Source organism: Rhinatrema bivittatum, chromosome 2 (genome assembly GCF_901001135.1).
Source record: "Rhinatrema bivittatum chromosome 2, aRhiBiv1.1, whole genome shotgun sequence".
Lineage (NCBI taxonomy): Eukaryota > Metazoa > Chordata > Amphibia > Gymnophiona > Rhinatrematidae > Rhinatrema > Rhinatrema bivittatum.
Genome location: NC_042616.1, coordinates 306,661,107 through 306,686,120, shown reverse-complemented (window position 1 = coordinate 306,686,120; position 25,014 = coordinate 306,661,107). Strand labels below are relative to the sequence as shown.

Below are 25,014 nucleotides of genomic sequence, written 5' to 3'. Positions count from 1 at the left end.
AGCCGCTAGACGCTGCAAGTGTAGCTCCGCCCACACCATCAAGTCGTCTGTCTCCAAGGAGACTAGATGGCTTCTGGTGTCCCCTTGGCGATTGATATACGCCACGGTGGTCGCATTGTCCGAGAGAATCCGAACTGCTCGACTGCGTACCAGTGGGTAGAACCCCTGCAGCGCTAGAAGGACTGCCCTGGTTTCCAGCCGATTGATGGGTCAAGTGGACTGATCTACCGTCCATCAGCCTTGGAGAGACCTGTCTTGACAAACCGCCCCCAGCCGGTGAGGCTGGCATCCGTGGTGACGACAACCCAATTCGGGTTCTGCGGAGACACTCCCTGAGCTAATCGTTGAGGGTCCAGCCACCACTGTAGACTGCTCAAGACAACACTCTGAATGGGCAGCACTGCCTGAAAATCTCTCGACACCGGGTTCCATCGCGAAAGTAGGGACCTCTGGAGAGGTCGGAGATGAGCGAAGGCCCACGGTACCAAATCGATGGTTGAAGCCATGGTTCCCAGTACCTGAAGATAGTCCCATGCCGTGGGAGTGACGAGAGCCATAAAACTGGTTACTTGAGCGCGTAGAGCCCGAGCTCTGTCCGGGTGCAGAAACACCTTGGCCTGGTTGGTGTCGAAGTGTGCTCCCAGAAAATCCAGCGATTGGGACGGTATCAGTTTGCTCTTTGAGAAATTGACGATCCATCCCAGAGATTGAAGAAGCTGTACCACTCTGTTGACAGCACGGTAGCCCTGCGCCCTCGACTTCGCTCGAATGAGCCAGTCGTCTAGATAGGGATGTACTAGGATACCCTCCCTGCGGAGCGCCGCCGCTACCACCACCATGATCTTGGTGAAGACTCGCGGAGCCGTCGCCAGGCCAAAGGGGAGAGCACGAAACTGAAAATGTTGTCCCAAAATCTTGAAGCGTAAGAAGCGCTGATGATGGTGATGGATCGGGATGTGAAAGTATGCTTCTGTAAGGTCCAACGAGGCCAAGAATTCTCCCGGATGCACAGCTGCTAACACTGACCGGAGCGTTTCCATACGAAAACGAGGAACTCTGAGACACTTGTTGACCGACTTGCGATCCAGGTTAGGTCGAAACGTGCCCTCCTTTTTGGGAACCACAAAGTAGACCGAATAATGTCCTCTTCCCAGTTCAGAGGCCGCTACCGGGACTATCGCCCCATCTGTAGCAGACTATCGAGAGTCTGTCGAACTGCTAATTGTTTGAGGCGGGAACCGCAAGGAGAAAACAGAAAACTGTCTCGGGGTTCGTGTACAAAATCTAATACGTAGCCTTGACTTAAGATGTCCAGCACCCATTGATCCGACGTAATTTGGACCCACGCTTTGTAGAAGAGAGTAAGGCGACCCCCCAGGTGGGGGATCCCCTCGTGGGACCCTCTGGCATCATTGTGAAGCTTTTGAGGAGACACCTGCCCCTTGAGTATCCTTACCGTGGCGGCGTCCATGAAAGGACCGGTTCCAGGTGTGTGATCGTGTAGAAGGCGCTCGAGGTGTTTGCTGTCTGGCAGGACGCGACCTCCGTTGATTCCGGTACCTGTTCCTGGACGAATAAAAAGATCTAGAAGAACGTGGACAATCTTCTGGTAGCTTGTGCACCGCATTCTCATTAAGAGATTTGATGATCTGATCCAAATCTTCCCCAAACAGGCATCTGCCCTTGAAAGGAAGAGAACTCAGGCGCGTCTTAGATGAAGCATCTGCCGTCCAGTTGCGAAGCCACAAAAGACGGCGAGCGGACACCGCCACCACCATGGATCGAGCGAGAACCCTTAACAGATCATAAAAAGCATCAGCTCCATAGGCAACCACCGCTTCAAGTCTATCAGCCTGAATAGTCTCTGCCTGTGGCAAAGATTGGGATGTGAGAAGCTGCTGTACCCAACGCAGAGCTGCTCGCTGTGCTAGGGAACTGCAGATAGCAGCCCTCATCCCCAACGCTGAGACCTCGAAGATACGCTTGAGGTACACCTCGAGCTTGCGATCCTGGACATCCTTCAACGCCGTCCCACCCGTGACCGGGATGGTGGTATGCTTCGTGACTGCGGATATCGCCAGTATCCCACTCCCTTGAAATCAATTGCAAGATATTGTGATGCGTGGGAAAAGCTTTCGCTAGGGGTCGCAAGCCCGCTAGCAGAGGGTCCCCTTTCTTAATCTTCGGATCCTGAGCCACAGGATCCGGAGGAGGGTCGATGTCCATTTCCTGCAGGATGTGGGGAATGAGATCATCCAACTCCGCTGCTTGAAAAATGCGGAGAACCCTCGGGTCGACACCCTCTACCTGGGCCCCCAGGGAGGGATCATCCGCATCTGGGTCCTGCCATGAATCCCCCGACGGTTGCTGCAGCGGTGTAGGGACCACGGGAGGGGGCCGAGCGGACCCCGCACCCCCTGTGGGCAAAGAAGCCTTCCCTAAGGGAGGGTCCGCCGTCGAAAGCTGGGTCAAGCAAGTCAGTTTGGGAGGAGGGGGACCCCAATTTCCAAGATTCGGATCCCTGCTCTGTAAAATGCCTTGTGCATTAAAACGACGAATTCTGGCGAAAAAGCAGGAAGTGCTGATGAAGGGCCCCCCGAGGTGTCGTCCCCTTGCCTGCCCTGGTCCGTTGCGCTCAGAAACCCCATACTGTGAGAGGAAACCTGGAGCAGAGCGTCGACGTCCTCCTCAGAGAGAGCTGCCTCCGAGTCAGCTAACAAAATGGCCGCCATTCCCGCGCTGAGGGGAAACGGGGCATGCTGCTTCCTGCCGGCGCGGTCCGACTCTCCTCCAAGCTGCCCACCAGGTAAGCTATACTCCCCCTCAGGAAAAGCCGAAGAAAATCCCTCCGAGGGCTGCTGAACCCCTTGCAGAGCTCTGGAGCCGTTAGGCGATCTCTGCATCGCGGCGGGAGGGAGGGGTGGCTGCGGCGCGCGGCAACAACTGAAGCGGCGAAGCAATAGAGCTATCCGGCCTCCGTACCCCTCACCGTCCCCAAGAGACAGTCGGGGAAAGCGCCGTCCCGACGGTAAGCAGCTCCGGGGAATGTGTCGTCGCAGAGCTGCAGGGCGGGACTCCAATCACTCCCCGAAGGGGAGGAGGGGAAAAGTACAAACTCCGGGGCTAGGGGGGAGCAGTCGGCACTACCAACTTCACCCCTCACAAATTCCTGTTCCTCCCAACGACTGTAAATAAAATAAAAACAACACTTACCACACTGTAGCCGGGCAAGGAAGAGGAAAAACAAAGAGAAAAATAAATTGACAGGCAAAAAACACAGCCTGTCAGCAAGTTCCTGACTGGAAAACAGTGTCTCTCTTTGAACGGAGTGGTCCTGTCAGAACACTACAGAACCTATCCCTTAGAAGAAAACCTTTATCTAATATTATTTAATTGATCCCTCAAAGAGAAAATAAAACTAGAAAAGTGCTGGGGACCACCGTGTCCCCTGCTCAATCTGCTGGAGTTAGAACTATACTGAGGATTGAGGCGAGGGAGGCGTGGCTATATAGGTCCTCCCCTGGGAATTTTTGGTTCTAACTCCATCTGCTGGACAGGGAACATAACCCACCATCTGGCATGATCCTGGTACGTACAGGGAACACACATTGTCTTCTGTCAATCAACCAGTTTGAAATCCAGGCCACCACTTTGGCACTCACTCCTAAGCTTCTCATTTTATTCACCAGCCTCCTGTGCGGGACCGTATCAAAAGCTTTGCTGAAATCCAAGTAGATGACATCGAGCGCTCTTCCTCGATGTAATTCCCTAGTCACCCAGTCAAAGAAGTCAATCAGATTTGTCTGACAGGACCTTCCCCTGGTAAATCTATGCTGCTTCTGGTCCTGCAATTCTTCTGATTGTAGATATTTCACTATTCTTTCTTTCAGTAGCTACTCAATTACTTTTCCTACCACCGAGGTGAGGCTAACCTGCCTATAATTTCCAGCCTCCTCTCTGCTCCCACTCTTGTGAAGTGGGACCACCACCGCTCTTCTCCAATTACTCGGCACCATTCCCATTTTCAGGGATCTATTGAACAGGTCACGCAACGGACCCACCAGCACATCTCTGAACTCCCTCAGTATCTTCGGATGAACTTCATCAAGCCCCCATGGCTTTGTCCACTTTCAGTTTTCCTAGCTCTTCTCATACATTTTCTACTGTAAACGGAGTTGCATCTACTCCAGTTTCTTGTTAACTAGTGACTGTCCTTCTCCAGGGTCCTCTTTAATGGTCGCTCTCTGTTCCTTGTAGGATCCGAGAACAAGTTGTGTGTCAATACTGTTTCCTAGGTTATCCTAAGGTGCAGCAGGTCTATTTCGAGTGAGTTATTCCGGATTCAATCTCCCCTTCTGAGCAGCTCCCCAGTGAAGATTAGGGGTTTCTCCTGCATGGGAGTCACCCTTTTGATACCCGCTGAGCACAATGTGTGGTTCTCGTGGATGACTGCTCTTGCGAGTCATTCTTGCATTTGGGATCATACCTCAGCAAGGAGGGTTTTGGTCCATTTGCATCCAAGTTGGCAGGTATGTCTTTCAACCTCTTGCCATATCCATGACTGTGAGTTAGGGGATAAAAGACCCTGCAACAGAAGTGCTATACTTTAGTTGTGATGGCTTGCAAGTAATACTTCTCCCTTAAGAGAAAAACCTGTCTGTGGGCAGGGAGATCCTGGTTCATGCAACCGTTGTTCCACTTATTGGACCGCGTGATTGCTTGGGGATAGTATATGTAATCATGGCCTTGAGCATTGATATCTAGGTCAGGTTTTTGGGGAGTCTTTCCGAGATCACATCGACCCTGCCCTAGTACACTTCAGTTTGCCAGGTTGGTAAAGAAATCCTGTTTCTACAGGGGTTTGCCTTGGTGGCATCCCTGCTTTTTCTTGATGGAGAATTCTGGATTTCATCCCTGGGAGGCTTGCTCTGTTTCGGCTGTTCCTATCTTGCTGAGAAGTCAACCTCGGGGGGAATAACTCCCGACTGGAATCAGCAGTGAGTTTGTTTGAGGTTGATAAATATAGCCCATTGGCTTTTTCTTATCCCCACAGCTCTGGTGTCGTCGACCTTGTGTTCTTTGCTCCTCCCGACTTCTGCTTGGAATGTCGGGAAAGGGGGAGAAAAGCCAGGGCATTCATGGTATATATCAGTGTATACTTGAAGGTTTTGGAACGCCACATTTTCCCTGTTTTTTGCTAAGTTCTGGCCAGTACTGCCTTTAGCTTTTCATACTTCACTGGGTTGACCAGAGTACCTCCCTGCTCACCTAAGCTATCCTGTGGACAGGATGAATAGGCCTAATCTTGACAGGGTGGAGTGTAGATGAGTTTCAGGCTTAGCTTAACTCCCTGTTTGGGAGGTTTTGGGCTAGTGATTCCATTCAGGGATTGCCTTTCATCCCCTGACACTCTTGATGTCTGTCCTGGTTGGTCAGATTTCTCTGGTACTTTAACAAGTAACACCTGGCCGCTGTTGCCACTGCTTCTTCCAAGTGTTGCTTGGGTTTTGCTGACCATTGTGCCTATTAGCCAATCATTCAGGCCGATACAGTACAGTGCGCTCCGATGCCCCTTATTCAGTAAGGGGCCGAAAACTCGCGTCCAATCCGCCAAACCTAATAGCGCCCGCAACATGCAAATGCATGTTGATGGCCCTATTGGGTATTCCCGCGCCATTCACAAAGCAAAATGTGCAGCCATGCCGCACATTTTGCTTTCAGAAATTAGCGCCTACCCAATGGTAGGCGCTAATTTCTTTGGGCACCGGGAAAGTGCACAGAAAAGCAGTAAAAACTGCTTTTCTGTGCACCCTACGACTTAATATCATGGCGATATTAAGTCTGAGGTCCCAAAACTTTCCAAAAGTAAAAAAAAGAAAAAAAAAAAAAAAAAAGAAAAAAAGAAAAAAAATTTGAAGTCGGCCGGCGGCTGTTGGATCGAAAACCGGACACTCAATTTTGCTGGCATCCGGTTTCCGAGCCTGTGGCTGTCAGCGGGCTCTAGAGGCAGTGTCGGCTGTCAAACCCGCTGACAGCTGCCGCTCTGGTCCAAAAGGAGGCGCTAGGGACGCGCTAGTGTCCCTAGTGCCTCCTTTTGCCCATTTTTACCGCCGTGCCTCATTTAAATACAGAATCGCGCGCACAGGAGAGTGGCCTGTGTGTGCGCTGGGAGAGCGGGCGTTCGCCCACTCTCCCGCGGACTTTACTGTATCGGCCCGTTAGTGTGTGCTTCTGAAAATGCATTCTGTCCTTCAGATGCTTGTGGCCCATTTTTTCTTTCTGGAGGGTTCTCTGGCCCCAGTTGGATTTTTCGGTGGTGATGTCACTGTGTGGTCTTTGTCCAAGAATTCTTCTCATGGTAGATTTTTTAGGCCTTTTTCTGGCTACAGGAGGATTTTGATCTATTTTGCTTTTCAGGGTTTGCTGATCCGAAACCCTGACTGTAATTTCCGGTGGCAAGCTATGCTTCTCACTGGACTTCGCATCACAATCCTGCCTTAGGTGCCTTTGTTATGCATTGGTTTTGGAATCTGTCTGTTGTCTTTGATTTTCTTTTGTAGAATCCAACTCTCTTCCCACATAGACTCGTTTTTGGGACATCTGCCTCACAGGCAAATGGGAGAAATGTGGTGCTTTCAGCACTGTGGGGTTTTCCACTTTGTCCTTTTTTCAGCAGACGGTAGCTAGGGATTCACCCATGTGTGAGGACTGCTATCCTGCTTATCTTCTGAGAAAGAGTTGCTTACATGTAACAGATATTCTCTAAGGACAGCAGGATGCCAGTTCTCATGAATCTTTGGTTCCTTGTCTGTGCCCGCTATAATTCCTCCCCCCCCCCCCCACCCCTCTTGTGTGGGTGTTACACCATGACAAGCTGGAGAGGCAGAAATAGCTGAGATATGCTCTGGAAAGGTCTACAGGCTTAAAATCGGGAATCTGGGCATTGAGTCAGCCCTCACTCAAAATATCCATTTATTGCATGCACTAAATTCTGTTCAAAGGATGTACATTCACTATTTCATTTGGTTGATTATACGCTCTCTCCAAACAGGCAAGTACATGTTGAAACCTGTTTAGTGTGTTAAACCTGACTAAAATTTTGGTTGTTACTATTTTGTAAATTAAAACATTTTTTACCCTATGTTAGAGGCTTGATTAATTGTGCATTAGCATGCACACTATCGGCGCTTAGTGCGTGCGTTGTGTGACGTGCTTTTAATACATAGGCCTCTGTGTACTTGCGTATGGTTTCACTTCCGTTTTTGACACACAGTTACATATGAAAATCTTTTTCTTAAATCTATTAAGGACCCTCTGATTCGGATAATTTCAGTCATAGCATGAGAGGCGTGATTCCTCGGAGTTTGGAATATTTGTTTTTCCTCATCAGTCGTGAAAAGGAGAAGGTATTGTACTGCAACTATTGTGGAAATAAACTTCTGAGCTAGCTGAGTCTGTTTTCTTTTAAGATACGAGCTGAAAAGATTGTGCTGCATATTCAGTTCAAATCACAACATAAATATTATTCAGCTGAAAGGGAACTCTTGTTAGAATGCGTTTAGCAACCTTCATAAATAGCCTCAGTACATTTGTGGCTTATTTGGTGAAGCCTGTGATATTCTGGGCTGGTATAATCATGGGTTGCATGAACGCTTTTTTTGCACCAACAGGCATATTCAGTTCAGGCAGTCACCTGACTTATTAGATGGGAAGCCCCTTCGTTTAATTTAATTTAGTCTATAATGGCTTTTTTTCTACTCCAAACTGTTAATTGGTAGATGACTATATATCCAGTAACATGGTGATTTTGGGGCTCTGTAGGCAGTTAAGCAGTGTGTTTTAAAATACTAAGTCATTTAAGTACTGAATCAAATTTCCGGCTGTGTTGAGACCTATGAATCAAACAGCTTTATAATTGTCCTTACTATTCTGCTTTACAGGCTGAAGATGGGAAAAGCTTTTTGTGCAAGTGTTCTTTCATTGAAATCTACAATGAACAGATCTTTGACTTGCTGGACTCCGCCTCAGCTGGACTTTTTCTTCGAGAGCACATCAAAAAAGGGGTGTTTGTCGTTGGTGTGCTAGAGCAGGTGGTAACCACAGCTGCTGAAGCCTATCAGGTAACCTATATGTGCTGCTGCTGTCAAAGGTTTTGGGGCTGTGCAGTTAAATGTTGCAATTTTCATTTGAGTTTGTAGAACATACATTCTTATCTCAACATCCCTGTTAAATGAAAAAGCAGTAACTGAAGGTTAGCAGTGCAAAATGCATCTTGTCCATTTATCATATGCTTCTGAGAGAGTGTAGAGATTTTCTGCAATGAACATACACTCATGGCTGTGGGTATCTAATTTACATGAAATGCAGGAAAGACTTGATGTACCCTGTACTGGAGGGATTCTTTTTGGAGATAGGGAGGCTGTGAACATCTTTAAAACCAAGCAATCGTTGCTTCAAGCTCTCTCCAATACTGTTTCCAAGCCAGTCTTTGCATCTTGGAGGTACTGGAGTTAGGATACTAGGATGCAGTTTATCAATCTGAGACGATGCTTCCAGACATCAGCTTGTCCCAGGCAATAACAAGGCTTCAGGCCTTGCCACTGTGAAAGCAAAAGTCCTAAGCCTTGCACTGCTTTGCAGTTTAAACCAGGAATATATTTTTCATTGTATCTAAAGTTCTTAGCCAGCACTCTTGTTTGCATTCTGGGGAAACTTAAAGGCAAGCTAAGGTTTTATGCAAGCCCATTGGCTCATAATCTGTCATCTTGGTCCTTCAGATTATATTGGAATACCTCACGCATCACCTAGATAGGATTTTAGACAGTGCTGGGGAGGAGCCGGCTGTCGTGGTACATGTGGGCACCAACGACATAGGCAAATGTAGGAGGGAAGATCTGGAAGCCAAATTTAGGATTTTAGGTAGAAAGCTGAAATCCAGAACCTCCAAGGTGTCATTCTCTGAAATGTTCCCTGTTCCACGTGCAGGTCTCCAGAAGCAGGCAGAGCTCCGGAGTCTCAATGCATGGATGAGGCTATGGTGCAGGGAAGAGGGATTCAGTTTTGTAAGGAACTGGACAACCTTTTGGGGAAGGGGGAGACTTTTCCGAAAGGATGGGCTTCACCTTAACCAAAATGGAACCAGTCTGCTGGAGCTAACTTTCAAAAAGGAACTAAAGCAGCTGTTAAACTAGAACAAGAGGGAAAGCAGACGGTCATTCAGCAGTGCATGTTTCTGTGGAATGTATCTTTGAAGGAAACTAATGAAACAGAGTTTGAGGTTCCAATAAATGGAACCTGTTTATTGGAATTTATTATCAATAATGATTGATAATCAATATATTGATACTCAATAAATTGATAATCAATAAATTGGAATTTATTATCAATAAATAAATAAATTGAGGTTCTAACAGGTTCCAATAAATGCAAAAGTAGCCCATGTGCCTATAATTAAAGAATCACCTAAACTAAAGAATTCCAAATTATCCATATCATCTGAAAAGATGGGTGCTAATACAACAACACATTTTGATATGTCTGTGTGCCAATGCCAGAAATATAAGATGGGAGAGTTAGAATGTATAGCAGTGAATGATGAGAGAGACATAATTGGCATCTCAGAGACTTGGTGGAAGGAGGATAACCAATGGGCAGTGCTATATCAGGGTACAAATTATACTGCATGATAGGGAGGTTTAGAGTCCAACAGGATAAAGATCATACAAGAAACTAAATGCTCAGTAGAATCTATATGGATAGAAAATCCATGTGTGTTGAGTAAGAATATAGCAATAGCAATATACTATTGTCCACCTAGCCAAAATAATCAGACATGATGAAATGCTAAGAGATCAGGGAAGCTAACCAATCTGGCAGTACAGTAATAATGGGAGATTTCAATTACCTAGTAACAACAATTTGTGGAAATCGAAATATTATAATTATTAGCCTAAGAAGGTGTCAGCAAGCCTGACTTTATATGTCTTTATGATAGACACTAACCGGTCTACTCAATCATCCACCATCATTTTTTTAATTCTTTAATACTGCAAAAAATATTTTTATAGAACTTTCTTTTCTTTTTAGTTTAAAACAGTCCTCCATCCATGGAATTCAAGATGAAGCAGACTCTTATCAAGCAAAACATTCTTATTGCCCTACCCAGGCCGGTGTTTCGCTAACTCAGCTTCATCAGTTACCATTCGAACCTTCGAATGGTAACTGACTCTTGCTAAAACAATCTTTGAAAATGCCCCTGATGAAGCTGAGTTAGCGAAACACCGGCCTGTGTAGGGCAATAAGAATGTTTTGCTTGATAAGAGTCTGCTTCATCTTGAATTCCATGGATGGAGGACTGTTTTAAACTAAAAAGAAAAAAAAGTTCTATAAAAATATTTTTTGCAGTATTAAAGAATTAAAAAAATGATGAAGGTGGATGATTGAGTAGACCGGTTAGTGTCTATCATAAAGACATATAACGTCAGGCTTGCTGACACCTTCTTAGGCTAATAATTATATTTCGATTTCCACAAATTGTTGTTACTAGATTATTGTTGTGGTTTTCCACCGACTCCTTTACTTTGTGTTAGATTTCAATTACCCCAATATTGACTGGGTAAATATAATATCAGGACATGCTAGAGACATAAAATTCCTGGATGGAATAAATGACTGCTTCATGGAGCAATTGGTTCAGGAACCAATGAGAGGGAGTCATTTTAGATTTAATTCTTAGTGGAAGACAGCGCTAATGCTAAATTTTCAAAAGGGAAACTGATAAAATGAGGAAAATAGAAAAAAAAAACCTGAAAGGTGCAGTTGCAAAGGTAAGTGTACAACAGGTGTGGACCTTGTTTAAAAATACAATCTTAGAAGTGCAGTCCAGATGATTTCCATCCATTAAGAAAGGTGGGAAGAAGGCAAAATGGTTACCGGCATGGTTAAAAGATGAGTTGTGTTAGGATTTTTTAGCCAAAAACAATTCTTCAAAAATTGGAAGAATGATCCATCTGAAGAAAATAGAAAAAGCATAAGCATTGTCAAGTTAAGTGTAAAAATTGATAAAGCAGGCTAAGAGAATTTGAAATGAATTTGGCCGTAGAGGCAAAAACTCATAAAAACCTTTAAAAATATATCCGAAGAAAGAAACCTGTGAGGGAGTCAGTTGGAGCGTTAGATGACCGAGGGGTTAAACGGGCTCTTAGGTAAGGTAAAGCCATTGCAGAAAGACTAAATCAATTCTTTACGTCTGTATTTACTAATGAGGATGTTGGGGAGATATCTCTTTCGGAGATGGTTTTCAAAGGTGATGATTCAGATGAACTGAACCAAATCATTGAACCTGGAAGATGTAGTAGACCAGATTGACAAACTAAAGAGTAGCAAATCACCTGGACCAGATGGTATGTACCCCAGGGTTCCAAAGGAACTCAAAAATGAAATTTGAGATCTATTAGTAAAATTTGTAACCTATCATTAAAATCATCCATTGTACCTGAAGACTGGAGGGTGGCCAATGTAACCCCAATATTTAAAAATGGCTCAAAGGGCAATCCAAAAAACTATAGACTAGTAAGCCTGACTTCAGTGCTGGGGAAAGATAGTGGAAACTATTCTAAAGATTAAAATCACAGAGCATATAGAAAGACATGGTTTAATGGAACACAGCATGGATTTACCCAAGGCAAGTCTTGCCTCATAAATCTGCTTCATTTTTTGAAGGGGTTTAATAAACATGTGGATAAATGTGAGCCAGCAGATGTAGTGTACTTGGATTTTCAGAAGGCATTTGACAAAGTGCCTCATGAGGCCTCTCAGGAAACTTTTGTAGGCCAAAGTAGTTAAAGCTGTCCCACTTCAGGAGAAGGGGTAGGGATTTTATTTGGGTACTCTTGGTCATAGGGGAGTATAGTCCCATTTTATATCTAAGGACTTGAACATATATTTCAAAGAGGAGGCTTAAGATGCTTTCCCTGTACACCTTGTCCTTCTAAACAACCAAAGCTATTTTCATTTCAAAGAAGCATACACCCACATAGATGCTTAATTAATGAAAATTGTTGATTTTGTTTAGGTTATGAATGTTTATGTAAATATGACTGTTAAACATTATGCATTGTACTTGCTTTGAGCTACAATTCTTGAAAACAAACAAACCAAATGTGGCTGGATTATCTATGGGCACTTCCATGCAATAATAGCCAAATTCACGCATTGCATTGGTTGAGTGTTGGGCAATACTAGTATTCATTGTAGATAATCCTAAAGTAGATCTCAGCCCAACGCCTTAACTGTAATTTTTAAGAGTTCAGTTAACACAACTGAAGCCATGGATTTTTCTCCCTGTAAACAGGATCAGCGATCTAATTAGATTAGTCTATGAACTCTACACCACAATAAGCTTAACTATAAAACTGTGTGATAAAACTACCCGTGTAAGTACCTTGGTACAATTGGTCATGAACTACTTTGCTAAATAACTATGTCTAATAGAGATGTGAATCGTGTGATCGATCGTCTTAACGATCGATTTCGGCTGGGAGGGGGAGGGAATCGGATCGTCGCCATTTGGGTTTTTTAAATATTGTGAAAATCGTGTAAATCGAAAACCGGCACACTAAAACATCCCTAAAACCCACCCCGACCCTTTAAAATAAATCCCCCACCCTCCCGAACCCCCCCAAAATGCCTTAAATTACCTGGGGTCCAGAGGAAGGGTCCCGGTGTGATCTTTTACTCTCGGACCTCCGGTACTTGTAGAAATGGCGCCGGCGCTACCTTTGCCTTGTCATATGACAAGTCAAAGGTAGCGCCGGCGCCATTTTGTTTTTTGTCCCCCGAGGTCAGGAGCGTAGGAGATCACTCCCGGACCCCCGCTGGACCCCCAGGAACTTTTGGCCAGCTTGGGGGGGCCTCCTGACCCCCACAAGACTTGCCAAAAGTCCAGCGGGGGTCCGGGAACGACTTCCTGCATGCGAATCGTTTTTCCATACGGAAAAACGATTCGCTCTGAAGAAATTGAATTTATTTGGAACGATTACCTGGAGTAATTCACATGCACCGATGAATAATTTTACAAGGAAACATCCCCTGAAGAAAGGTCCGCCAACGGACCTGAAACGCGGCTGCGTTGGGTCATTCTACTTACACCAGATAAGTCGGGACATTAAGCATTTTCATTATTGCAGAATTACAAGCATGCTTTAAAAAAAAAAAAATACAAAAAAGGAAAAAAGTTCACACAAACAGATTTTTCACCTTTGGTGTATGTTATAGAAATAAATAATTGGATAGAGGAGGAGGGTTGATGATTATACACTTGGTGAGATCACCCGATTGGGGTTCATGACTCAAATATATGAAACTTTTCCTCTTTCCACATAATTTTGTTTTTAAAAAATGTTGGCTTCTGGAGTTAGATTACTCCGGAGTGATTGAGACAATTCATAGAATGTACTACCCGATAGTGGGGTTGACATATTGAGATTTGATTATATAGAAAAAGTAATGAGGTGATTGGTTTTTTTTTTAATTGATATTTTTACATGAGACATGCTCAAACACTAAAGTCACAGTGAAATCTGGCCACTTGGGGACTACAGGAAAATGAAGATGCAGTCTTGGTGACCCTCCCATTTCAGTCTGATCAAAGGCATGCTCTCCAAATTCCTGGGTTTGGGGGCTCAAAAAAATGACGTCCATATCCAGGGCCACTGGTTCCTCCAAGAGAAAATGCTTCACATTGGTATTCAAGAGTGAAGGGCTATAAGCTAAGCTGTAAGGGTTTTCAGAAATCAGGTGGCTAATCAAATTTTTTTCAGATGGTTTGGTAGTTTATATTCTAGCTAAACAGGTGGGAAGACACATGACAGATTTCTGTTTTCTTGATATGTACTCTTTCTTTAGCAAAGTATTACTTTGTATATTTTAAAAGCCTCAATTTTCTGAACTTGAAAAACCCCTTCTTAACCACAGATCAACTGTACATGAAATTTAAAAGCAGCATTGAACTGAAATCTTAAATTCTGAGCATCATCCAGAAAAAGAACAGAAACCCCATCAATGAATAACGGAGACATAGTTGCTGGTGTAGCACGAGAAAACAATAGATTCAGTTTTTTTCCAAATTCAGCAGGAGGCTGTTATTGTTCATCCATAGTTTAATCAATTCTAGGATCTTAAATAATTGAGCCACAGTCTCAGGCAAATCCCATAGAGATGGAAACAAAAGCTGTATGTCAGCATACTTTTTAAAATGATCCCTAATTCCTGTAATTTAAAATATTATGGGCCTGATTTTAAAAAGCATTTACTCGAGTAAAAACCAGATTTACTGGAGTAAATTCACTTTACTTGAGTAAGTGGGTTTTTGAAAATTGCTACAATATATGCCATTGACTTGTCTATAGGATTTACTCACATAAGTGCACTTTACTTGAGTAAATGACTTTTGAAAATTGCTACAATAGTAGCTACATTTACGCATGTAACTCCTTTTGAAAATTACCCCCTATGGCAGCATATATATATATATTAAATGGTGAAGCCGAAAGGCCAAGACCCTTGAGGAACCCCGGAAAGGGTAGGGAACCATGAGAATAATTCTGACCCACACAGATCTTTTGATAATGGCCCTTCAAGATCAACCGAAATTAAGAATGGTCCCACTAATCCCTATCTCAATAAAATGCTGGGGTAAAATAGAATGTACAACCGAATCAAAAGTGGCTGAGACCTCCAGAAAAATAGCAGCATACTGATCAATATAATGAAGGATAAACTCCGGAACGGAGATCTAAAGGGTCTCTGTTTTGCAGACTCCTTTCGCAGGGTCCACTGTGGCCTGGAAGTTTCGCATGCAGAAGGCTCTGGGATATGGAGTCCTACAACTGCCCCACACTTCTGTGATAGTGGAATCTGCGATGAGGGCAAAAAAGACGCATCTCCAAACAGTCCTCTGGGAAAAGATAACTGGCTGCTGGATGAATTCAGGAAGGTGGTCTTCCAGGGATTAATGCTCACAGCTCATATTGTGCAGCACCAATTCTATATGGTGTAATGTAAGAGTGAACGAACAAGCTTGAGGTTTGGGACGCAAGCAGAGACTGGAGAGCAAATAACGCCCACTCCCTTGCATGATCTGGAGGAGGCCGTGCGCCATTTGCTGTGGTTGATTTACAAGGTATTTGACACGATTGCCCACACTTTTTCAGCCTCGACAGGTAGTTGCTGCATGGCTTGGCTCCGGGCCAGCAGCATTCCAGGAGGAAGTACATGAAAAGCTGGCAGGCCTTCTATATCTGGGGGACAGTTTGGGGGAAAAGTGAAAAATGGTGTCCCAGATTAGAGCATAAGTTGGCAGTACATTCCCTGTGAAAAAAAGGCAGACACACAAGCTTCCGCTAGACTGTACTATCGCTAAAAGCCATACTGGCTGTATCCACACTATGGGCTACCGCCCCTTCCTGCCTGCCAGGCAACAACCCCAAGGACCACCTTCTCGTGCATGCCTGAGAGCATTGTCAGTAAAAACTGCAACAGCAGCAACCTGAAGAAGCAGCATCTAGTTTTGGTCCAGGACCAACTTAGGTAGAGAGGGTGAGAATCCAGTCCTTCCATCTGGAGGCAAATAACCAATGATCAATGGGTGTCTAGCATAGTGGACCATGGCTACCAGCAATGCCGAGCATTGCAGTTCCACTCAATGACCCCTTCTAGGTGATGTTCCTGGAAGATTAGGTACATCAACTCCTATGCCAGGATGCCATTCAGGAGATACAGGCCCCCTTTGACACCTGGGGGTTTTAGTCCCAATATTTCCTAATACTGAAGAATATGGGGGGGGGGGGAAATATGTGACTCATATTGGATCTTCGCAACCTCAGTCAGCACCTTTCCGGGGAGACCTTCAGAATGCTCTCCCTGGGCATCATACTTCTGTTCTTATGTTCTTTATACATGTTCAAACTTAATGACTGGATGTTCTTCCTGGACCTCAAAGATGCTTATGCTCATGTTACCATACACCCATCTTGCTGGCGGTTCCTCTGCTTCAGGGTGGCCATCCACCTCTACCAATACAAAGTGCCACCATTTGGGGACTCATCTGCCCCATATGTCTTCACGGAATTCCTGGCAGTGGTCACTGCTCACCTCAGACATCAGGGAATTAATCTTTCCCTACCTGGATGACTGGTGATTGGTGCTGTTGAAGGATGTCCTCCACAGTCACACCCAGTCCACTATTTGCCGCCTCCAGTCGTTAAGGTTCATTCCTGATTTCCATCCAGTGCCTACAGTTTGTTGGGGCTGTTATAGACGGGATGTAGGTGAGAGCTTCCTTCCTCTAATCAGGGTTAACACTCTGCAAGGGGATCAGCTTGCTTCTAACATGGCTGTGAACCACAGTTCGCCATCTGCTCAAGCTTACATAAGAACATAAGATATGCCATACTGGATCAGACCAAGGGTCCATCAAGCTCAGAATCCTGTTTGAAAAAGTGGCCCATCTAAGTCACAAGTACTCAGCTTTAAATAAATCACAAGCTACTATTACTTATCAATAGCAGTTGATGGATTTTTCCTCTAGAAACTTATCCAAACCTATTTTAAACCCACTTACACTATCTACTGTAACCACATCCTGTTAATGAATTCCAGAGCTTAACTTTGTGGTGAGTGAGAATTTTCTTTTATTTATTTTTTAAATGGGCTACTTGCTAACTTCATGGGGTGCCCCCTAGTCCTTATTATCTGAGAGAATAAATAACTGGTATACATTAACCTGTCCAAGTCCTTTCATGATTTTATAGAAATCTATCATATCCTCCGCCCCCCCCCCCCCCATCTTATCTCCAAACTAAACCAGCCCTAACTTCCTTAGCCTTTCCTTATAGGCCAGCTGTCCCATGCCCCTTATTTTGGTTGCCCTTCTCTGCAATTTCTCCAGTGCAACTATAGCTTTGTTGAGATGTGGTGACCAAAATTGCGCACACATGGAGCCATACAGAGGCATTATGACATCCATAGTTTTATTTGCCATTCTTCCTAATAATTCCTTAATTATAACTTTTTGATTGCCACAACACAATTAGCCGACAACTTCAATGTATTATCTACTATGAAGCCTAGATCTTTCCTGGGTGGTAACGCCTAAGATAGAACCTAACATTGCGTATCTAGAATGCTACTATCCTCCTTCAAGGCTATGGGATTCTCACAAATGGTTAAAAGTCCCACACACAAAGCGGGGCACACACTGGACCTTATATTCATAAATTCCGGCCTTACACTATCTTCCCCGCCTCTTTGCTCCCCTATCCCATGGTCAGACCATCTAATGATCACAGCAGATTTCTGTATCAATGACAACCCTGTGTCACCAATCACCAAAACCACAATTCATTACAGGAACTCTTGCTCCATGATAGACCTTACCTCCCATCTTTCATCGGAACTCACTAACCTCGACCTTTCCGACGCAGAAACAGCCATCTTTACATGGCACAGCATCACAAACAAGGTGGCAGAAAAACTATGCCCCTTAAAAACTAAAGAGCTCGACCCATCCTGTAAAAATAAAAAACCATGGTTCACTCAGAACTAAAAAACATCAAACTAGAACTGAGAAAAAAAGAACACGCATGGCGAAAGAGACCATCTAACATTACTCTAAATGAGTACAAAACCCTCATGCACAGCTACAGAAACAACATCCTTCGCACAAAGAGAGATTATTATGCACACAAAATTCACAATTTTGCCTTCGATGCCAAAGCACTGTTCTCATATGTATCAGAGCTCACAAAACCCACTTCACCAGTTATCCCTGACGACCAAGCTCAATCCAGAAGCTCTGAACTTGCACAATTCTTCGAAAACAAAATCCTCAAGCTAATAGCACCTCTGGCTACATGTAATATAGAGCCACCCCCTCTCTACTCTCCCCGCTTCAGCCAGAAAGCAAACCTAGAATCCTTCGAACTCACTTCCTCACTCGAAATTGAATCGATTCTCAAAAAGATGAAACCTTCCACTCATCCGATAGATGCCATTCCATCTAAATTACTACTCACCATCCTAAACATCATTGCGAAGCCCTTAGCAGAGATCATCAACCGCTCACTAACACAAGGACTTGTACCAGACACGCTGAAACTAGCCACTCTCAAACCTCTCCTCAAGAAACCCAACCTGAACCCTGCAGACCCGGCCAATTTCCGCCCCATCGCTAACCTACCGTTTGTCGCCAAACTTATGGAGAGAATAGTTAACAAACAGTTGTCGGAATTCCTAGAAGACCACAAGATTCTCACAACAGCCCAATTCGGATTCCGCAAATCCCTCAGCACGGAATCCCTCTTAATCTCATTGACGGACAGAGTCCTCTCCGGCTTGGAGAAAAAGACCCCCTACCTCCTGGCACTTCTCGATATATCTGCAGCTTTCGACACTGTAAAGCATTCTATCCTCATCAACCGGCTCTCAGACATAGGCATCTCAGGATCAGCCCTTGAATGGTTCAGATCATTCCTTAACAATAGGACATACAAGGTCAGAATAAGCAACAAGGAATCACACCCGGTCAAGTCCACTCTTGGAGTCCCACAAGGATCCTCCCTCTCCCCAACCCTGTTTAAAATTTATCTTCTCCCACTATGTCATCTGCTCTCAAGTCTAAAGATCACACACTTCGTATACGCCGACGACGTCCAGATCCTGTTGCCTATCACTGAATCTATCTCCAACACCATCAATTTCTGGAACAATTGTCTACAGTCCATAAATTCCCTCCTCACTAGCCTTAACTTAGTTCTCAATACTGCAAAAACGGAACTTATGCTGATCACCCTGGATGACAACTGTCAGACTGCCAACAATCTAATCACACCGCTAATGATCTCCCCCACTCACGTAAGAGACCTTGGCGTTACTATCGACAATAGGCTGAATCTCAAAAAATTTGTCACAAACGCTACGAAAGAATGTTTTCACAAGCTACACATATAGAAAAAGCTAAAACCTCTCCTCCACTTTCAGGACTTTAGAACAGTCCTCCAAACTATTCTATTTTCAAAAATTGACTATTGCAACTCTCTGCTAATTGGCCTCCCAGCTATCACCACAAAACCATTATAAATGCTGCAGAACTCGGCTGCCAGGATCCTAACCAACTCTAGTAGAGAACACATCACACCTATTCTAAAGAACCTACACTGGCTCACTAATAAATTCAGAATCATATTCAAAGTACTAACCATAACCCACAAGACCATTCATTCCCAAACTTCGCTAAATCTAAGTGACCCACTTCGTCCCCACGCATCATCGAGACCAATCAGAACCAGCTACTTAGGCACCTTATATGCACCTCCAGCCAAGTCATCACTCAAGAAACGTGCATTCTCGACCGCCAGCCCCTCTCACTGGAATGCCCTCCCCAGAGACCTTCGGCTAGAAACTTGTAGTCAGACGTTCAAAAAGAAGCTCAAAACTTGGCTTTTCACAAAAGCCTTCACTTAAAGGTCTCTCCCTCAGGGTCAGATTCACGCATTTCATAACCCAATATTCGAGATGTCCGCCGCCGTAACCATTTAATCTTATAAGTTAATCTCATTATTTCCCCGCTAGCTGTATGTTATAATGCATTCATGCTTTTCAAGTCTGCTGTAAATCCAAGTTTGTTGATTGTTTATATTTTGTATATTTATACTTATATTTATAATAATTTAATTTTATTTTAAGTCGTTCGCTGCTTTATCTATAAGTTCATACAAAGTTAGCCCTGTTATCTCTACCCTCTTGTTTGATGTAATTTCCAACTTTGGTTCTATGTAAACCGGCGTGATATGTACTAGTACAGGAACATCGGTATATAAAAGCCTTAAATAAATTAAATAGAGCAAGGGTTATTTTTCCCTATATACATCACTTTGCACAGTCCGCTTCAGATTTAACTACTCTGCATAATTTTGTCATCTGCATATTTGATCTCCTCACTTGTCGTACCCCTTTCCAGATCATTTATAAATATATTAAAATGCACCGGTCCAAGTACAGATCCCTGAGGCTCTGCACAGTTTACCTTTTTTCACTGTGAAAACAGACTGTTTAATTCTACTCTGTTTTCTGTCTTTAACCAGCTTGCAATCCACAAAAGGACATCTCCTTAGAAGCCTCTTATGCGGACTTTGAAACACTTCTGAAAATCCAAATACACCACATCTACCAGTTCACTTTTGTCCATACGTTTTGTTTACACCTTCAAAAAAAATTTGTGGGAGATTTGTGAGGCAAGAGTTCCCTTTGGTAATTCCATGTTGGCTGTGTCCCATCAAACCATGTATCTAAAACTTTTGTGATTTTATTCTTTATAACAGTTTCCATGATTTTTCCTGGCACTGGTTTCAGGCTCACTGTCTATAGTTTCCCGGATCACCCGTGGATCTCTCTTTAAATATCTGGGTTACATTGGCCATCTTTCAGTCTTCAAGTATAACGAATAATTTTAATGATAAGAACATAAGAAAATACCATACTGGGTCAGACCAAGGGTCCATCAAGCCAGCATCCTGTTTCCAACAGTGGCCAATCCAGGCCATAAGAACCTGGCAAGTACTCAAAAACTAAGTCTATTCCATGTTACCATTGCTAATGGCAGTGGCTATTCTCTAAGTGAACTTAATAGCAGGTAATGGACTTCTCCTCCAAGAACTTATCCAATCCTTTTTTAAACACAGCTATACTAACTGCACTAACCATGATAGGTTACAAATTCATCAAAAAAGGTCTGAAATTTCATTTTTTAGTTTTCAGAACCCTGGGGTGTATACCATCTGGTCCAGGTATTTACTACTCTTCAGTTTGTCAATCAGGCCTACCACATCTTCTGGAACAGGTATCTCCCCAACATCCTCTTCAGTAAACACCAAAGCAAAGAAATTGTTTAATCTTTCCACGATGGCCTTATCTTCTCTAAGTGCCCCTTTAACCCCTCAATTATGTAATGGACCCCCTCGCAAGCTTTCTGCTTTGGATATATTTTAAAAAGCTTTTGTGAGGTTTTTTCCTTTTCAGCCAACTACTTTTCATATTTTCTTAGACTGTCTTATCAATGACTTACATTTAGTTAAAACTTGCCATTGCTTATGCTTTATCCTATTTTCTTCTGATGGATCCTTCTTCCAATTTTTGAATGAAGATCTTTAGGCTAAAAATAGCCTCTTTCACCTCACCTTTTAACCATGCTGGTAATCATTTTGCCTTCCTTGCACTTTTATTAATGCATGGAATACATCTGGACTATTCTTCTAGGATGGTATTTAACAATGTCCACGCCTGTTGCACACTTTTTACCTTTGTTAGCTGCATCTTTCAGGAGGTTTTTTTTTTTTTTAACTATTTTTCTCATTTTACCAATTTTCCTTTTGAAAGTTTAGCGCTAGAGCCATGGGTTTTCTTACTGTTTCCCTTCCAGTCATTAATTCAAATTTAATCACATGATCACTATTGGCAAGAGGCCCCACCACAGTTACCTCTGTCACTAAATCCTGCACTCCACTGAGAATTAGATCTAAAATTGCTCCCTCTCTCATTGGTTCCTGAACCAATGAGAGAGAAGGGCAACCAAAATGATAAAGGGGATGGAACAGCTCCCCTATGAGGAAAGGATGAAGAGGTTAGGGCTTTTCAGCTTGGAGAAGAGATGGCTGAGGGGGGGATATGATAGAGGTCTTTAAGATCATGAGAGGTCTTGAACGAGTAGATGTGACTCAGTTATTTACACTTTCGAATAATAGAAGAACTAGGGGGCATTCCATGAAGTTAGCAAGTAGCACATTTAAGACTAATCTGAGAAAATTCTTTTTCACTCAACGCACAATAAAGCTCTGGAATTTGTTGCCAGAGGATGTGGTTAGTGCACTTAGTGTAGCTGGGTTCAAAAAAGGTTTGGATAAGTTCTTGGAAGAGAAGTCCATTAACTGCTATTAATCAAGTTTACTTAGGGAATAGCTACTGCTATTAATTGCATCAGTAGCTTGGGATCTTCTAGGTGTTTGGGTAATTGCCAGGTTCTTGTGGCCTGGTTTGGCCTCTGTTGGAAACAGGATGCTGGGCTTGATGGACCCTTGGTCTGACCCAGCATGGCAATTTCTTATGTTCTTATGTTATGTTCTAAACCAATTGCTCTATAAAACTGTCATTTATTGCATCCAGGAACTTTCTCTCTCTAGCATGCCTTGATGTTTCACTTCAGTCAATATTGGAGTAATTTAAATCTCCCATTATTACTGCACTACCAATTTGGTTAGTTTCCCTAATTTCTCTTAGCATTTCACTGTCTGTCTCATCATCTTGGCCAGGTGATCGGTAGTATACTCCTATCATTATAGTCTTCCCCAACACACAAGGGATTTCTACCCATAAAGATTAGATTGTGCATTTAGTCACATGCAGGATCTTTACCTTTTTTGACTCTATGCCATCACGGACATAAAGCACCATCCCGCCACCAAGATGCTCCTGTCATTGTGATATAATTTGTACTCTGGTATTGCACTATCCCATTGGTTATGCTTTCCACCATGTCTCTGAGTTACCAATTAAGTCTGTTGTTCATTGCTATACGCTCTAATTCTCCCATCTTACTACTTAGACTTCTGGCATTAGCATACAAACATTTAAGTGTGTTGTTTATATTTACATTCTGCTTTTTAGTTGACAGGGATAAATTGGAAATTTTTAGCTTTGGTGAATTTTTAATTATAGGCACTTGGTCGAATTTTCTTATCCGTCTAAATCATTTTTGCCTCAGAGAATGTGGCTGAAGCCCCAAAGGGAATGACAAATCTATGTAAACAAACAATCTCAGGTTCCCTGTACGTACCAGGATCAGTCCAGACCGCTGGGTTGTCTCCCTTCCAGCAGATGGAGTCAGAGAAAAAACTGAAAGGCACATCCCTTCTAACCCTGGTGTGCTACCTGTGATCCTTCAGTATTTCTCTGACTCCAGCAGATGAGGGTGACAGAACCTGCGGTCCTGATCCATTAAAAAAAGCAAAGCAAGCCAGGAATAGTAAGACCTAGGGGACTTTGCTTTCCACCAGTGGGTAAATCAAGCTTTAAAAAAAAAAAAAAGCCGTAGTTAGTTTTTCTTTCTGGAGGTGACAGTCAGTCCTCTCGAGGCTGCTGCATTGGTTGAGGCACGGCTGGGGTTAGATACCCCGTTTGCCGTTTTCCCGGAGCCACTTCTTCTGACGGTGAGTAGGGGGATTAACTGGTGGGCAGGTCCCTCCTCCTTGCACCCTGAGTCGGCATAATTCCTCTGGGGGCTGCCTGTGCTGCGATTGAGGTCCAAGGGGCATTTTTCCCCTGGGTGACTGCATGTCAGAGTTAAAAAAAAAAAAAACAAAACAAAACTTGTTCTACTGTGCGCACAGTTTTCCCGGGGCTCCGGAAGAGCGATTTTCGCCGCTTTTTTCGGCTTCCTGCTCGCTCCCTCTCCACGGGCATGCTGCGGGGTTCGCCGTGTTCCACATGCGGGGAGCTGGTGGCGCAGCTCTCCCGTGATGGCCTGTGTACACGGTGCCTCCCGGGTGGGGAAGAACTGTTGGGGAGCAGCAGCGGGTCGTTCTCTGCGCGCTCCTGGGGTACAGGGAGGAATTCACGCCTCTGCCGGACTCGCCCTGCCCAGTCTACGTCTAGCGTGGGATCGGCGGTCATTTTGCCTCACCACGCTCCATGGAGGGCTGGATACAGGGGGAGGGGAGATCCCTCCTCCTCTCTCCCCGCCAAATTTGAGCCCTGCTAGACAGCGGCTCCCAGTGACTGGCCCTCCCATGGGGGGGGGGGCCTTAAAGGGGCAGCATCCCTCTTCTTCCAAATTTGTGCTTTTAATGTACAAGGCCTTTTTGGAGGCAGAGACTGAATTGCAGACTGAGGAGCCCCCGCCTGCGAAGGTGACTAGGCTTTCTGGGGGGGGGTCCAATTCCTCCAGAGGCAGGACAGGCCGTGCAGTTTTGGGTGCAGCAGTTACCACACAGGAGTTGCTTCTAATGGAGGTGGAGCAGGAAGATCGCATGGAGGCGGCCGTGCCTTACACCGCGGATGCCTTGTATGATCTTCAGGCGTCTTCGCGCACTATGGCTTCGGCGGTCTCTGCTAGAAGGCTCTGTGGCTCCGCAACTGGTCGGCTGATGTTTCATCCAAGGCCCAGCTAGGCATTCTTCCCTTTAAAGGGAAATTCTTATTCGGGGATGATCTGGAAGCCTTTATCAAATCCCTTGGGGACAATAAGGTAATCAAGTTACTGGAGGACAAGCCTAGAACCTCCAGGTCCTTTGGGTCTGCGCACCCTCTGTACCGGGGACAGTGCATGTTTTGGCAGCCCAGGGCTCCGGCCCTCACTCCACGTCAGCCGTTGACAAGGTCTCAGGCTTGGTCTCATTCCTCTCACGGCCGCAGGCCTCTCCGCAACGGGTCTCCTCAGGGATCTTCTGGGGGCAAGTCCACCCAATGAAGGTGTCCTGGCCCACTCCTCTGTTCCGGTGATAGGCAGCCGCCTGTCCATATTCTTCGAGGAGTGGGTCAAGATTGTCGGACCAGTGGGTTCTAAGTATCATCGAACATGGCTACACTTTGGATTTTGCACGCCATTTGTGGGATCTGTTCTTGATGTCTCCCTCGGGGCCCACGCGAAACGGACAACGGTGCTTCAAACCCTGGGCTGGTTGAAAGCATTGGGAGCCATTGTCCCGGTTCTGCTGGAGGAATGCAGGACCAGCAGATACTCCATATATTTTGTGGTTCCCAACAAGGAAGGCTCCTTCTGCCCGATATTGGATCTGAAGAAGGTGAACAAAGCGCTTTGGGTACCCCATTTTCACATGGAAACTCTCCGCTCAGTCACTGCAGCCACCCACTCCGGTGAATATTTGGCTTCTTTAGACCTGACGGAAGTGTATCTTCACATTGGGATCCGCGAACAGTAATGGCAGTTTCTCCGGTTCATGATTC

At 44.5% G+C, this 25,014-nt stretch overlaps 1 protein-coding gene across 2 annotated transcripts in view; it reads left to right on the top strand.

Annotated features, from left to right (window-relative positions):
• KIF15 (kinesin family member 15) overlaps positions 1–25,014 on the top strand; it is a 428,798-nt gene that overhangs the window by 73,750 nt on the left and 330,034 nt on the right. For both annotated transcript variants that reach the window (XM_029589694.1, XM_029589695.1), the window contains exons 6-7: positions 7,309–7,406; positions 7,941–8,120. In XM_029589694.1, coding sequence (XP_029445554.1) covers positions 7,309–7,406; positions 7,941–8,120 — 278 coding nt within the window. The remainder of the gene's footprint in view (positions 1–7,308; positions 7,407–7,940; positions 8,121–25,014) is intronic.